The sequence below is a fragment of the Anoplophora glabripennis genome, unplaced genomic scaffold, assembly GCF_000390285.2.
Source record: "Anoplophora glabripennis isolate ALB-LARVAE unplaced genomic scaffold, Agla_2.0 scaffold509, whole genome shotgun sequence".
Taxonomy (NCBI): Eukaryota; Metazoa; Arthropoda; class Insecta; order Coleoptera; family Cerambycidae; genus Anoplophora; species Anoplophora glabripennis.
Genome location: NW_019416599.1, coordinates 170,015 through 185,745, shown reverse-complemented (window position 1 = coordinate 185,745; position 15,731 = coordinate 170,015). Strand labels below are relative to the sequence as shown.

The 15,731-nt window shown below is 32.9% G+C and overlaps 1 protein-coding gene across 3 annotated transcripts in view; it reads left to right on the top strand.

The window, feature by feature from the left end:
• Positions 1–15,731, top strand: part of LOC108910480 (dual 3',5'-cyclic-AMP and -GMP phosphodiesterase 11) — a 145,643-nt gene that overhangs the window by 82,608 nt on the left and 47,304 nt on the right. For all 3 annotated transcript variants that reach the window (XM_018715081.2, XM_018715084.2, XM_018715080.2), the window contains exon 4: positions 11,167–11,491. In XM_018715081.2, coding sequence (XP_018570597.1) covers positions 11,167–11,491 — 325 coding nt within the window. The remainder of the gene's footprint in view (positions 1–11,166; positions 11,492–15,731) is intronic.

Genomic DNA, 15,731 nt, shown 5'->3' with positions numbered 1-15,731 from the left:
TGTTGAATGAAAAAAATAAAATAAACAGTATACTTGAACATAAATATTCCTGACTTTTTGAAAAATACATTATAGAAGTTCATTATAAGTGCACGGTTTCAATCATTCAATATGCATTTCAACGCCAATGTAGCCAACTTAAATTTCTAGTCAAACTTACTTTTGTGTGAGCTAGCATGTTTCCACGTACAATTTTACAAATCATGTTTTCGTAGTAACGCGTCGATTTGTGAAAGAATGACGTTATGAAATGTATGTGTAATGTCGGAGATTAAGAATTATTATTTTATATTCGTTTATTTTTACTGGGCGATAAAGAGTTTAAGGCGTTAATTTTTAAATAATCGTTTGTCATGTTGATCGATCATAAAAATATGGTGATAAAGGTTCCTTTCTTATGCGAATTTTGGATCGTCACGCATATTCATTATTTGAAGGTTACTTCTTTTATTTTCTATACTGTTTACGTTTCGCTAAAAACTTGTTTAAATTCATCCTATTTTAGGAGACAAAATCAAAATATTTCGTTTTTTGTAATTAAATTTAAAAAAATACGATTGACATTTTTACACATAGTAATCGATTTTTCAGTTGTTCATTAATTTCTTTTAGAATCTGGTAAAAATTATATAGGTACTTAAGTTACCTATAGAACTCAACTTTTTAATAATATGAATAATAAATAAATATGGCAATATGTTGATTTCTCTACGCTCGATTATAAAATACGAGGGTAAATCAAATATAAACGGAATTTTTGTTCCTCAAAATACATGTAGATTTGTACTGTCGAATAAGTATTACTTAAAAGACAATGGTTTCAGTGTGGGCGAGATATAACCTAAAAAAAATACCAAATAGTAAATCACTTGTCGTTCGTCTCACCTATGACTGATGACAAGTAATAAGTTCGAAAAAACCGGTGTATATCTGGTGATTCTGCTAATTAATGATCTTGGCCTGTTTACTAGATATTACGGGCGTGATTCACTGTTGAACGGAATCTGTAGCCTGCAAAGTAGTTGTTTCTCATCATTAGTTAAAACGATTACTTAAGTTTATTGTTCTATTCAACTTTCTATTCGCAACTAAATGAAAATCTTCGAAATCAAAACAGATAGAAAGTTACAATTTCTGTCATTTCTTATACTGAGCGCGAAATGTTCTACTTTCATCTCATCACTATGACAGTGACCCTTAGATTTAACAAAGAATTAATAATAATCAACATAGATCTCGTTTTATTTAAATCGATGGCTGAGGCAACAAATTTTTATCTCTATTTTTTTCATTTTTATTCACGGAATTAGATATATAGGGTGTAACTTTAAATGGGGATCAGTTTCTTAGGAGGTGGTTCCCGAAATACTAATCTAAAATTATTATTTTCTTTTAAATCGGAAAAATTGTCAAACCATTATTAATTCTTTAAGAACTACACTTAAATTTACATTTTTATAAATAATTCTGTGACTAACTGGACTTACAAGTAACCCTAGCCTTCCTCTAGTGACTCCGGGTAGCAATACGGACCATGGATTAGTCAATCTCATTTAATCTATTCTTATAGCTTGGAAAATCCGCCTAAAAACCAGCTATTTGATCTATTATTATTGTTCTAACAACTTATTCTCGGAATTCCTACGTTCTTTGGAATGCATTTCGCGCGTTATTTGAAATATTGATTTTTCTCTTTATACCAGATGCTCAACACATGGCCCCGACAGTCTAAGTGAACTTGTTCAAAAATACTGTTAAATTTCATGAAGCCTTCTCCGAAGGACGGCCTTGTGGCGACGCTAAACCTACTTGAAAACACTGAACTTTTCGATAAATTAGTGTTGACTGAAATATTTTACTTTTTGGCCCATCCGTTCCGAGAACTAATAAATAAATTACCACGCGTACCCTTCGAGTACGCCCCTGGCTTGCTACACCGTCCCCTGGGCCTGCCTCAGATGGGTACTTGGGCAGCTTTGCCACTTTTTACAAGTTCGTAGGTTTCTTATGAAGCCAGACTGTATTCGAAAGTCAGTTTGTAATACATTGTTGTAGTGATTGCTGTGCTGTTTTTCGAGAGTACATTTAATAACCGTATTTCCAAGTTTTCTTTTGAAAATGCCGCATTTATTTAGCAATCGCGAATATTATATGCTCATAATTTATGGCGAAGCAAACGAAGATGCCCACAGAGCTTGTCAAGTGTGCCGTGCAAAATATCCCGATTAAGTTGTTTTAAGCATAATTTCGCTGCAATAATCGTCCAAGGTAGCCTCCGATAAATGTACGTTACACGATGTACGAGACTCTCTCCTCCACCGAGGCGACTGTCGCCGTTTGATAGCGAAAAAACAGTTGCTCATTAAATTTTCAAGCATGCAATTAGGAGTGATCAACAACCCCGGGTCCAGTCATTATTCAGCACAATGGCGCTGGGCAACGAACACTTGACCGGCTGACCCGGGCTCGAGCACAACGCAACGGCAGTGATTGCTCCATTCATTACATTCAATGCCGCCTCGATTGTGCCCCGGTCGACTTTTTAATTTCATTATCGCCACCCGCCGGATTGGAGTGCGTGTCGGACATCCATAAATATTGCGTAATGCTTTATTTGCTGCGCGTTTACGCGCGAGCGCGGATATAGTCCGTCTCGACGTAATACGGAAATTATTATTTGAGTTACATAACTAGAATCCACTTTTCTGCCCATAAACTTGCGCACATTGGAAAAAAATCTTAAGTAGGTGTCATATTTATACAGAGGGTTTATTTTTTCAAATTCCGTCGTCAAAACTTGATTTTTTAACCTTTTTTAAGTAGTTTTCATACCCCGCCGCTGGACAAGCTAGTGCGACCTCAAACAACGGCGAACTTTAGTCGCGGCGCATGCACAATTGGGTACTGGGCTATGCATTGTTGTCAAATCTCGTATTTAAAGGAAATGTTATTAAAACAAATTTCCACACCACCCGCCGTGAGATACCGCTCTTTGGCACGTTACTTTTGTTGAATTAGTGTTCGCCACGAGCCCTATTATCTCACAAAAGCAAAACAATAAGATTTTAAATAAGATAAACTATGATACTTAACAAGTAATCTAGTAGAAAACTCAAGCAGTAATCAATTATGATAAATGAAATACACAGAAATAAATAAATAATCTGTTTACTCATCTTATCTTTTTATAACATAACACTTTTGTAAATTTTGTAGCTAATCTTGTAGTACTGGTACCAAGATCCTCTTCCACGGCGTTTAAAATTTCTCATTCCATATATCTCATTATCTCGGTTTGTTCCCATCAAAGCTCCCATATTTTAAATATTGCACCAATCTCACAATCATTTTCTTATTCGGCACTTGACGGAAACAGTGACGGTTATTCGGCCATTACCGTTTCGCTGAATTAACGTGGCAATTCGTTTTTAACGCTTTTACCATCTCATCATATCATACCACGTGTGAAGACAATTGGCGATAGTCGATTTTTAAAGGGAAGATGCGGCATGTAAACAGAACGGGTTCCATTAATCTTCCCAAAACTTTGGTCGTTTGGAACAGAAAAACGATGGAATTTCTCTCAACTCAGTCTTTTCATCAATATTTGTAAATTAGCGGTAGATTTTCTAAAAAAAAACGTAAAAAATTAATTTTTCTGCACTTTTTTCAAATTAATGTCGAGAATAATTTTTTTTATTCGTTTTCATAGCTTCAACGATGTGTAAAATTCCTGGCTTCAAAATAACACAGATTTTTAACTCAGTTTTTTGCAGTTTTAGATAAACTGGGTCATGTTGACGTTTTTTATATAAATATTCAAAAAGAATTTAATCAAGTTGATCTATATCCATTATTAAACAGATTAAGGAGGTTTGGATTTTCCAATAATTTAATATCGTTATTTAACTGATTACAAAATATTTCCCTTTAATTGATTTGTGGCAACTTTTATTTCAGTTGATATTACGGATAAATCCGTCTTAAGTGGGACACCCTGTAGATAACACAAATATAACTGTTTTTTTTTAATCGAACTTTGAAATGTTGACTGTAGCATTGAAATAAGATCTGTAATATCTTGAAACTTTGATCAATATCGCCACACTACACATTAAAATGTTATTACTCAGACTTTATATTTTTTTTAGCGATGATTTCTGCTCTCATTAGATAATATTTCGTGAGTCCTTGACCACTTAGAACCCAATGCGTACTTCATTGTGACGTATCGAAAATTTTACATTGTTTAGGTACAAATCGGTGCTTCTCCAAACCACGATGATTGACACCGATCCCCAGATTGTTTGCATTGTTGCATTTTTCTCGATAACGAACACACTATCTGGGTGCTCGACAAAGACACGAAAGCTTTTAAAACTGATCTTACTGACCTTATCTCGCGATCTGCTTCTCAAATTATTCGTTCCATGCTATCAATTAATTATTATTGACGTCCCAGATCAATGGCAGATCACGAGGATTATCTGGACAAGATTTGATTGTTGTTTCGTTCGAGTTCATTATCTCCAGTATCTAATTCCTCGTTACCTAGAAGTGTCCGAAGATTAGTGGGGATCCTGAAAGATAAGAGAGTGTCAAGGGCGTCTTTGTTAGAAGGTAATGGGGGTGTACAATCTCGAAGAAAATTATCGATTTGCAGACCCATGTTTGTATAACCTTTTTGGTTTATAATCGCTCAAAGGATGACCTTTTAAAATTTGTCTGCGTACTTAATTAGCACCTTGTGTATTTACTTTCTACTTTGCTTCGTAATTGTGTTAAATAAATACTAATAAAATCGCAAAATTTCTGTAGCTTTTTAGTAAATATTTTTACTAGTGTACTACCATTTTCTACTACAAACTGAGGTAGATATAAATTGAAGATTAATTTTTTATTCTTGATTATGAATGTAACAAAACTGGGGACCACAATAATATAGTAACTTTTGTTTTTTATTTTCACATTCACGAAACAGATGCGGCTTCATACGTCCCAAAATTGGTACAAACATCCTCATCCTGTTGGTATATGTTTATAGCAATTGGGTATAATTACCACCTCTCACTCTAACACATTCCAAGGATATCTCGTTACTCGTTACCGAGATAAGCTTTAAGGAAAATACGCTGCACTCTATATTTAATTCTCTAGGAATATCCTTTAATAACTTGCAGCGATTATTGGTAAGCTATTGTATCCTAATCTGGTGGGTTTTATCTGACGATCTACTTCCCAGAGACGTCGCTATATCACGCGGATTAGCGATTATTGACGTTCCTAGATGTCGTCGCGAATCAAGCGGATTACCTGGACACACCTGATGGTTTGTTCACATTCGCTATCTGTGGCATATCTAATTTTCCGGCACACTTGTGACCTAGAACTGTCCAAAGATGATGGAGGAAAACAATAAATAACACACTTTAAGTATCTGCTTGCAATATATTGTACTGGGACGTACAAATAACAGATAAATTTAAAAAAACGAGTTTTTAAAGTTCGAAATAGGAAGTATGGGACAAATACATTGCGATAATTCAGATTTTCAGAAAGTGGAAAATTGCAGAAACCAAATTCATGAAATTGAGTAATAAAAATGTTCAAACATTGAACTCAAGTTGAATCCGGATTTAAAATTTGCTGCTCTATCAAAATCCGATGTCAAAAATGGCAGTTCTGACCAAATGACCTTGAGAACTACCCTCAAGGTCAACTCCAAGGTCTTCACTTTAACCGTATCCGAACGTGAAATTGAGAAAGAGCGAACTCTTTCGGAATCCGTATTCAAATTCGGAATGTTATAATGCATGGTTGCCATATGATTTCAGAAAATCTTATATTTTTAAACACAGTATTGGAAATTATTGTATTTTTAACACACAGTGTGCAAGTAATTGATGATTTAAAATAAGAATAAGCGGAATTAACATTGTTTAAAAATATACGGGGCGTTTCAGAAAGACCTCCCGTAAATTCAGGGGGTGATAGTACGACAAAAAATTAGAATTTTTTATCTTATGAACTATATGTCTATCTTCTCTTGTTTTCGAGATACAGACAAAATAATTTTTTTTAATAGAATTTTTACGAAAATTTCCAAACGGTGCGAAATATTTTTATGAAATTTGGTATTCCGGGGTTTTTAAAGACGCCAAATATGCTGGTCTAATTATTTTTTGTATATTTTATAGAGGGCGCTAGTTATGCTACATTTGTATTACATTTTAAGTTCTAATTTTTTTGAGGTTAGTTTTTTCAGACTCCAATTTCTAATGAGGAGATATACATATAGTTCATAAGACAAAAAATTCGTTATTTTTTGTCGTACTATCACCCCCTGAATTTACGGGAGGTCTTTCTGAAACACCCTGTATATTTTACAAACTAAAACTGTGACAAAAACCCGGAGAGATTTTATCATCAACGAACACGTTTATTTGCGTATACGAGAAATTCTGGCTTCGACACGAAATTCCCCTGAAATTTCGAATTTATATTCGCCGACACACGTCAGAGATTTTTTCCGACCATTTAGGCCTGTAACTGTGACCCACTTTTTACCGAATTTTTACGGAATAAGCTGATAACAGCATTACACCGATTAAGCTTATCTGAATTTCGTATAGGAGGGACTACAGGGGCGCGCAAGAAAATGTCACAAAAAAAGGGTAGAAAGTAATGATTCATAAATTTAGGCGTAAGCTCATATTTTTTTATGTATCTACCTAATTTATTTTGGATTAAGATAGAAAGATGAAAGATTGGAAGGTCAAGAAATGCCAACGTTTCGAATTATGTTGAGTCAATTTCGGGGTTCCATAAATTAAGTTCTGAGACATATAGATACAGGGTGATTCACAAACGGGGACCATAAATGAAACCTCGTATTCTTTGGTGAATTTTAAGGGGAGTCTTTCCTATAAAGTTTTTATATAGGACGCTTCGTTAAAAAGATAGCCCTGTATCTTAAACTTAAAAAAATATTTTAATTTTTTTTTAATTTAAACACTAGTAAGTGAAATAATTTGAAATTGGGCAGATGTATTTATGTAAACATTGTCCATAATCTGAGGCCTTTTTCTAAAATTTAGGTGCTCCAGTGGCGGAAATACAGGGTATCGGTGTCATATTTTTCTAAATAAAATAGTACGCCACTGCTTTACGGTAAGAATCCTGATATTGTCGGATTCGTCTTGTAATTTTCTACAAATTATTACCCTTTTATGTTTTTTAAAAAAGCCTGATTTTCGAGTAAAACTTGAAAAACGAACTGAAAACACCAACATCAACCCACTGGAATTCTTTTTGTAGTGTTTTCAGTTCGTTTTTTTAAGTTTTACTCGAAAATCAGTCTTTTCTTGAAAAACATAGTAAGGGTAGTAATTTGTGTAAAATTGAAAGACAAATCCGAAAATATCATGATTGTTGCCGTGAAGCAGTGGCGTACTATTTTATTTAAAAAAATATGCCGCCCATACCCTGTACCTCCGCCACTGGAGCTTCTAAATTTTAGAAAACGTCTCAGATTTTGCACAATGTTTATACAAATATGCCCAATTTCAAATTATTTCGCTTACTGTATTTTTTTAACAAATCGTCCTAGATACAAATTTTATTCAAGGCTCCCTTTAAAATTCACCAAAGAAGGTTTCATCTTTGGTCACCGTTTGTAAATCACTTTGATATACTCTGACAAACATTAATATTGGATTTTACACTTCATTTTCGACATACATACAGGGTGTTGATATTTAAAAATTATATCACATTAATAACACATTTAATTACCAAACGTCTTTTAAGATACTTGTAAACTAAATAATTGATACTGCGGGCAACCCCATCATTAAAAACCCTAGAATTTCGACCCCACTGAATATTATGGACATTAAATAAATGCATTTAACTTCGACTGGAAATACAAAAAAAAGATGTTTTTCATTTTATTAGAAAAACTATATTGTTCAAATTTTACATTTTTAATTTAAAGTAAGCTTACAACGTAGTTGAATAAATGAAAAATAACTTCAATTTTGTTTGTGTCACAAAAAAATATAAGGCTGCAAAATGTAGTTTAGGAATTTTAAATTTTCTGAGGGTACTCTTTAAAAAATTTAATTTTTCAACTTAAAACACTTAAAAATATTTTGTATTTTCGATTAAAATGGAAGATATATTTCTTGTTGGAAATGCCAACCGAAATTAAATATAAATTTTTTACATATATCGTTTTTATGTACCTCCAAATTTAAATCTGTAGAAGTTGACTGTTTTCATCATACGCATTTCGGTTCGCCCGTAGATTTATGTGGAAAAGGAAATTATTAAAAAGACTTTTTGGATCCGCTGTGGCACGCAGAAACAGAAGGGAACGATCTTACTACAATTTTGTTTAGCTTCGCTCCCGAGCTATTTCGGTAGGAATTCTAAACATCGGAATCACAAGAACCCGAACGTTTACTTAAAACATCTGCCGGGATAAATTTACGGCCGGATTAAATAAAGGACTTTATTATTCTCCGAGGTATAATATCGATAATTAAATAAAAACGATGGCTCCGCGTCAGCCGATGGCATCGTTAACTTACTCTGTAGGCGTTGACGAAGAGATGCCCTTTGGGGCTTTCCGTAGCCTTTGAAATGTTATATTATTGTCATTGGAAGCGGCATGATTAATCCACAGAATGATATTTTCGTAAAGAAACGTATTTTCGTACTGTGATAATTTAAGGTCTCCTTGTTTCTGACAGAATTTTTTTGTATTTCGAGTAATAAGATATCCAGGACAAAACTAAGCACAAGAATAAACGTATTAAGTTCAGTTTATAGACCAGGACGGATCTGTTTTTAGGTGGAAAAAGTGTAGATCCTTAGATCTGAGCGAGATCCGGAACGTTTTCAAAATTGCAAAAATGTTTAAAAAATACCTATTTTATTTGAGTTTTTTACTTATATCTTGGAACCTATGCATTTTAGAAGATTATTGAAGAGGAAAAAAGTATTAGAATTGAATTTTGCACAATATACTGTAAGTTAAAAATGTTTAAATTTATTACCGATGTTGGAAAATAGCAATAATTGATCAAAAAAAGGCAAAAAAATCAATTATATTGAATAATTTTTTTAAAATTGTTTAATTGCTCCGAGGGCATTTCAATTTTGGTGAAATAAACTTTAGAGTATAATAATACAACACACTAAATTTCATTAGTTTTCGCAAAATAATTGTTTGAAAAAAATTTTCGAATTTTCAAAATGTTGCACAGTCTCAAATAAATCATGTAGATACTTGAAAATTTTTTTACATAGAAAGGACCGCTCAACCTTTCAAATGGTTTTGAAATGAAATTTTGAAATTGATTGATTAGGACGGCCACAGTAAATTTTTAAAGTTAACACTTTTTTTTATTTTTAAACAATTAGATTACATTTATCAATTTGCAATTTAGTTTTTTTCAAAAATTATAATTTTAAAGTACTATTTTTTCTTAATGTATTTTAACAAAAAAAAAATAACTTCCAAATAAAAAAATTTAATTTGTTTTAATTTGTTTAAACAAAAGTTACTCAAATAATTGTAATAATTATATCTAAATACATCCATATTCGGAATGTTGAAATATATACGTAAACAAATTTTTTCATTGAAATGCAATAGCATAGGATAAAATATACAGTATATTTAATGCATAAACAATAAATTTGTTTATAACAAAATATGTGCATATTCGAATACCTTGGCTCGCGAGACATCGGATTAAAAAAAAAGATCAAAAATTGGTCCATTAGAAGCCGAGATAATTTTTTTCGTACCTTCGCATTTTGAACCTCCGAATTCAGTCTCGGAGCGAAAGCCCCCTCCACCACTTTTCGTGTTTGAGTCACTTTTCGCGCGAGCGAGCGACAGCTTTTCCGCTGATTTATCTATGTTGCCTATAACTTATGGATATGAAAATTTTTTCCATCTTAGAACTCGGAAAAACGAAGTCAGTGGATCAAAGATTATTGCTAAATTGTTTGTTGTTGTTGTAAATAAACGGTAAATGCCGATAAACTTTGACCGCTTATATCTCGGGAACCAATACACGGATTTTTTTTTAAAGAAGCGTCTTTCCGATTACTTTAAAGTTATAATTTTGGAAAAAACTAAATTGCAAATTGATAAATGTAATCTAATTGTTTAAAAATAAAAAGAAGAGTGTTAACTTTAAAAATTTACTGTGGCCGACCTAATCAACCGATTTCAATTTTTCAAAAACTATTTGAAAGGTTGAGCAGTCTTTCATATGTGAAAAAATTTTCAAGTATCTAAATGCTTTATTTGAGGCTGTGCAACATTTTGAAAATTCGAAAATTTTTTACAAAATTTTTTCAAAAAATTATTTTGCGAAAACCATAGAACCGATTTTAATGAAATTTGGTGTGTTGTTTTATTATACTCTACTGTTTTTTTTTACTAAAATTAGAATACCCTGGGAGCAATTAAAATATTTTTAAAAAATTATCCAAAAAACTTGATTATTTTGCCTTTTTTAATCAATTATTGCTATTTTGCAACATTGGTAATAAATTTAAACATTTTTAACTTACAGTATCTTGTGCAGAATTCAATTCTAAAACTTGTTTTTCTCTTCAATATTCTTCCAAAATGCATAGGTTCCAAGATATAAGTGAAAAACTCCGATAAAATAGGTATTTTTTAAAATTTTTTAAACATTTTTGTAATTTCGAAAATGTTCCGGACCTCGCCCAGATCTAGGGGTCTACACTTTTATTATGTGAGTTGTACTTAAGGTATTCCAGCAAAAATTAGCTTGCCCCCTCTTATATCCAAGAAGTGGGATATTTTGACAGATCCGCCCTGGTCTATTATTCATTCTTATAATTTTGGTTGAATAAAATTACAACTTTTATTTAAGACTTGCCTTTGTTGCTAATCTAATGTCATATTGTAAAAATTATATCCTTATACCTACCTATAAATGAAAGTAATCAATCAATCAATCAAACAACATTTTATACATTCGTTTGCCTAAATTAATTTTATTATTACCGTTACCATTTAGTAGAGTACGTCCCTGAAACCTGCAGCACGGCGGGATCCCCTCGCAAGTGAAATTTCGTTATATAAATTCCACTAAACGGCAATATCTGTTTCAGGAAAGCCCCCAGGCAAGTGGTGGACTCGTGGCTGGTGTCGCATACCACCCCTACCTCCTCCAGCGTTGAGCTGGCATCCCCCACCCACAACCAGTCCAGGGCCGGCTCGGGCGCCACGACGCCCGTTCGCAAAATCTCGGCGCACGAGTTCGAGCGCGGCGGCCTCTTGAAGCCCATGATCAGCACCATCGACGGGCAGCCGACTTTCCTGACCAGCGAAAATCAGACGCCCGGCAGCACCGGCAGTCCAACCCCCGGCAGGAGGCAGAGGCGGTCCAGGCACGAACTGAGGCAGCTGGACGAGAAGGATCTCATTTTTGAGCTGGTGAGTTGGCTCTGTAATTATTAGATACATATCTATATTACTTAAAAAATAATAATATTTAAAATAGACGAATATCAGAACACTTACCAAGCGAAAAAAACACAAAGCAAAAACGCACATGTGACTCAAAAAGGAAATAAATGACAAAAGTTTTTCCATTCTTGCACCAATGTTTAGCACGGGATAAGGTGATTTGATCTTCTAGGTAGGTTTGTATTAAGTCAGCAGATTCGACATTTGCACCTAACGGAAAGAGTACATTTTAAAACCTGTATCTGCAGAAATCTTATTTAAAAAAATGGACTTATCTCCTTGTTGCACCAGTCTTCAACTGAAGTCGGTGATGTAAATATTGTATTTTTTTCTTATATGCTTTTTTGGTATGAGGATTTGGTTAGGCAAAAGAGGTTTAATAAAAATAACCCTTGACGCAAGAGTTCCTTTAGTCAATACGAGTATATTATATTGCTGGGGATATATCTTTATTTTATTTATTTATTTTTTTATTTATCTTGTATACACCACCCAACTAAATAACATAATACAAAAAAAAGAAAAAAAACAGTAAATATGTATACAAATATACTTAACCTAAATCACCATGAATATAGTGCATGTTCAATAAACAGAGTAAACTGCTAAAATTGTACCACAAATAAATAACTTGGGATAATAGTTATTAATAGAGCCAATGGAGTGGTGTGACGTTACATTTGCTCTACGAACAGCATAGACCGTTGCAAATATTTTGCGAATTAGACATAATTAACGCTATGGAGCTGATTTTTTCACCTATATTTAGGGGGTTACGGAAAATGTAAAAAGAAGTTATAAGTGAAATTTTACTTAATGAGCCCATTCTGCAATAAATAAAAATAGAAATCATTTTTGCTACCTTTGTAAACGAATATGAAAGTTTTTAAATAATGATATTGTGGAAAACATCTACTCTGCGGCCTTTTTTATTATTTTTATTAATTAGATCGCGAATAATTTTAATGTCCACTCCTTGCTAAACGCATCGCAGTGGCATATAAAAATTTTGGTGTTATCTAGCGTATATTTCCACTATACGTATCAACCTTAGGTATAGTTTTTCCGATATCAATTGAAGAGCCAACATATTGATAGTATGTACCAGGTTCGGTCGCTGACGCAGCAACTCGGCATTGAAATATTTGAAAAACTTGTTCCCATATTTATTTAGCCATACCCATATACAAGTCTGGTCGAACTAAACGTTAAGGCGATAGAAATGTATATGCTCAGTTGAAGAATGCGAGCGCGGGCAAAAGAAAACGATTACAGTTGCATTGGGCTACTGGGCAATAAATCACAGCAGACGACAAGTGGTTGAAAAATTGCCCACAGTGCAGTGCAGCAATGCGGAATTTGGTGTGATTCAGGTAATTTTAATTTATTATAGGCACCTTCTATCGATCATTCATATTACAATTGCGAAAGGGAGAAATAAGAGGGATATTTTGTTTACTAATATAATCACAACATGGCATTTTGGAGACCTTTTGAAACGGAACAAAACGAAATTTACCACCAATATAGTAACATTGTTTGAGAACATAAATAATTAAAATATGTTGTTGGCCAAATGAACATACAATAGAAATTTTCTACACATTATATACAAATTATTTTAATTTTTTACCTTTAGCAGAAAATTTATTTAGGGACGCCTATGAAACTCATTAAATTTTATTACCTGACGTTTTTTTTGCTTGTTCAGCTGACTTCGGAAAGACTATATGAGTTCTGGTAGAGCCCCAAGCTGAAGTGTGTCTCTGTGGTTTAGTCTCTTTATTATAATTATATCAATTAGAAAAAGCCCAAAGATTTTCATTTCATTTATTATCTATTATTGTTATTTGGCTAGTAATTTCTTTGTTATTTCTTCTTTTCGCACAAATATTTTGCAATGATCTCTCCATCAAATGCTTGTTAATTATATTAACATTAGGATATGCCGGACGTATGCAATTCTCTGGCATACATTAAAAGATTTTTCTGCTCTTATAATTGAGATTTTCTGTTTGTTTTTTCATTCTAGTTTTTGTTTGTAAACATTTAAATTCACTTGCTGTTACTTATTCATTGGTATTTTTATATTTTTTTTAACATAATTGTTAATTGTTTGTGTTTTGTTCTTTTTTATTGTTATTTCATAAATTATGTATAGGTACTCATATTATTTTGCTCATTGTTAATGTTTACTAATCGAAAACCGTAATTTTGTTTAACTTAATTTGTATTTTTGTTGTTTTTTTTGTCGTAATTTTATTATCATATACACATATTTTTATAACATGTGTTTATTTGTCTTATGGCATTACTACAATTACTAGATATTGCAGGTGTGATTCAGTGCTGATCGGAGCGTTAGTCCGCAGAGTAGTTGTCTCCCACATTGCTAGTTAAAAAATGGTTTTATTGAAAACAAATTTTGATTTTTCTGTGAGGGAGTGGATTAAATACATTTTTATATGTGCTGCTTTTAAGTATATAAGACATCTCTACTCGCCGATACTTTATTATATCGAGATTATATCTGAAGCGCCCTCGTATGACACTTTTTGAGCGGTCGCGCTAAAAATACCAATTCCGTCTAATTGTGGCTCTTATCCCCTGCCAAATTGCGAATCGAAGCCGGCACTTAGCGGACCGCGCGTTTTGGTGTCGTCCCAGAAATTGGACGGAAGAAAAACAAATAAGCGTCTCGGTGAACGGTATGTAAACGGGAGGCCTTTCTTGTCTCGTCTCTCTGTTTAATTAGGTCGGGCGGCGCGTTTCCTGTACGCCACGCACTTCTCGGAACCGCCCACCACGCTCCCATTGTAGCCTTCCCCGTAAAGCAACGCAAATAGTCGGAAACGGTCTTAAAAAAACACTCGGATGAATAAAGCGTAGCCTTACATTGACTAATCACTTACCACTAGATGTTTTATCTTTACTATATATTGCGGTTGTAATTCAATGCTGGTCGGGGCTTTAGTCCGCAGAGTAGTTGTTTCCCACGATATCATTAGTCAAAAATTAATCTTATCGAGCAGTGTTTGTAAAATGTAGTGGCTCACAAAAGGGCATGTTCCCTTTCCGAAAAGATCAGAAAATTCTGCGAACAGGTAGAGATTTTTTAGAAATATTGCTTAAAGCAGCAGCATCGAATTATTCAGTGGCGTCTAATATTTGGGGTTTCTAGCGATAATGACCTTGGAATGTTTGCCACTGATTCACGTATTTGCGCCCGGTTCATGATTCCAAGTTTCTTATTATTATTATTTATTATTCTAGACAAAACGAAAATTTAGAAAATATTTTTTTTTCTAATTTCAACACCTAAAAATGAAGCATTGGTGGGTATTCCTCAGTAAAACAGGCTATGGATAATATATCGTATATCAATTACAAAATCAAAAAAGCTGGAGTTATTAGGTCTGGAAAAGTCAGGAAAATATCAGGGAATTTCTCACATTTTCGTGATTTTTTTCATATTCCAATTGCAATCGGTCTTTATCCAAAAGGTGCAAAAAGAAACTAAGTACGCCAGTAAAATAACTTTTTCAGTATCTCTACTAATTCCTAAGATCCCTGTATTAATAATTAAATTTGGTTCACCCGGTATATAAGTGTAACGACTGCTTAAATGTTGTCATCAAATGGGAATCTCTTCCATATTTTAGAAAAAAATGTTTTTTAATTATGTTTGCTTGTATTGTATTAAATAAGCACAATCTAAATATACAGGTCAATTTTGCCAAGAATATGGGGATTTATTGACCAAAATCTAATCGAATTTGTTTATTTTAACAAATTTAAATATCCATATCGAAATATGTAGTTAATATTAAAAGAAATCGAAAAATTACAGTTTTTTATATTTTTTATCGTGATGTTTTTAATTTATACTTCAGCTTCTTACATATTTTTTTAATTAAAATACGACTTCATCAAAATAGCTCCCATAATAAGGTTCTTAAGAATTTGACCAATCAAATAATATTTACTGATTTTGTGTAATATTACTTATTAATTAACGCTATTAGAATTTTGTTAAAAATTTCATAATTTTTGTATTTAAGCTTTTTCAAAATAATATCATTGTCACCTAAAACAAACATCTTCTGTATAAAAATTGCCCTTGGTATTTAGACAAACAAAACTGAATTTGTTTTTTTAGAAATACATATGTATTTTAATAATAACTCATATTTTTTAAAAATACAAA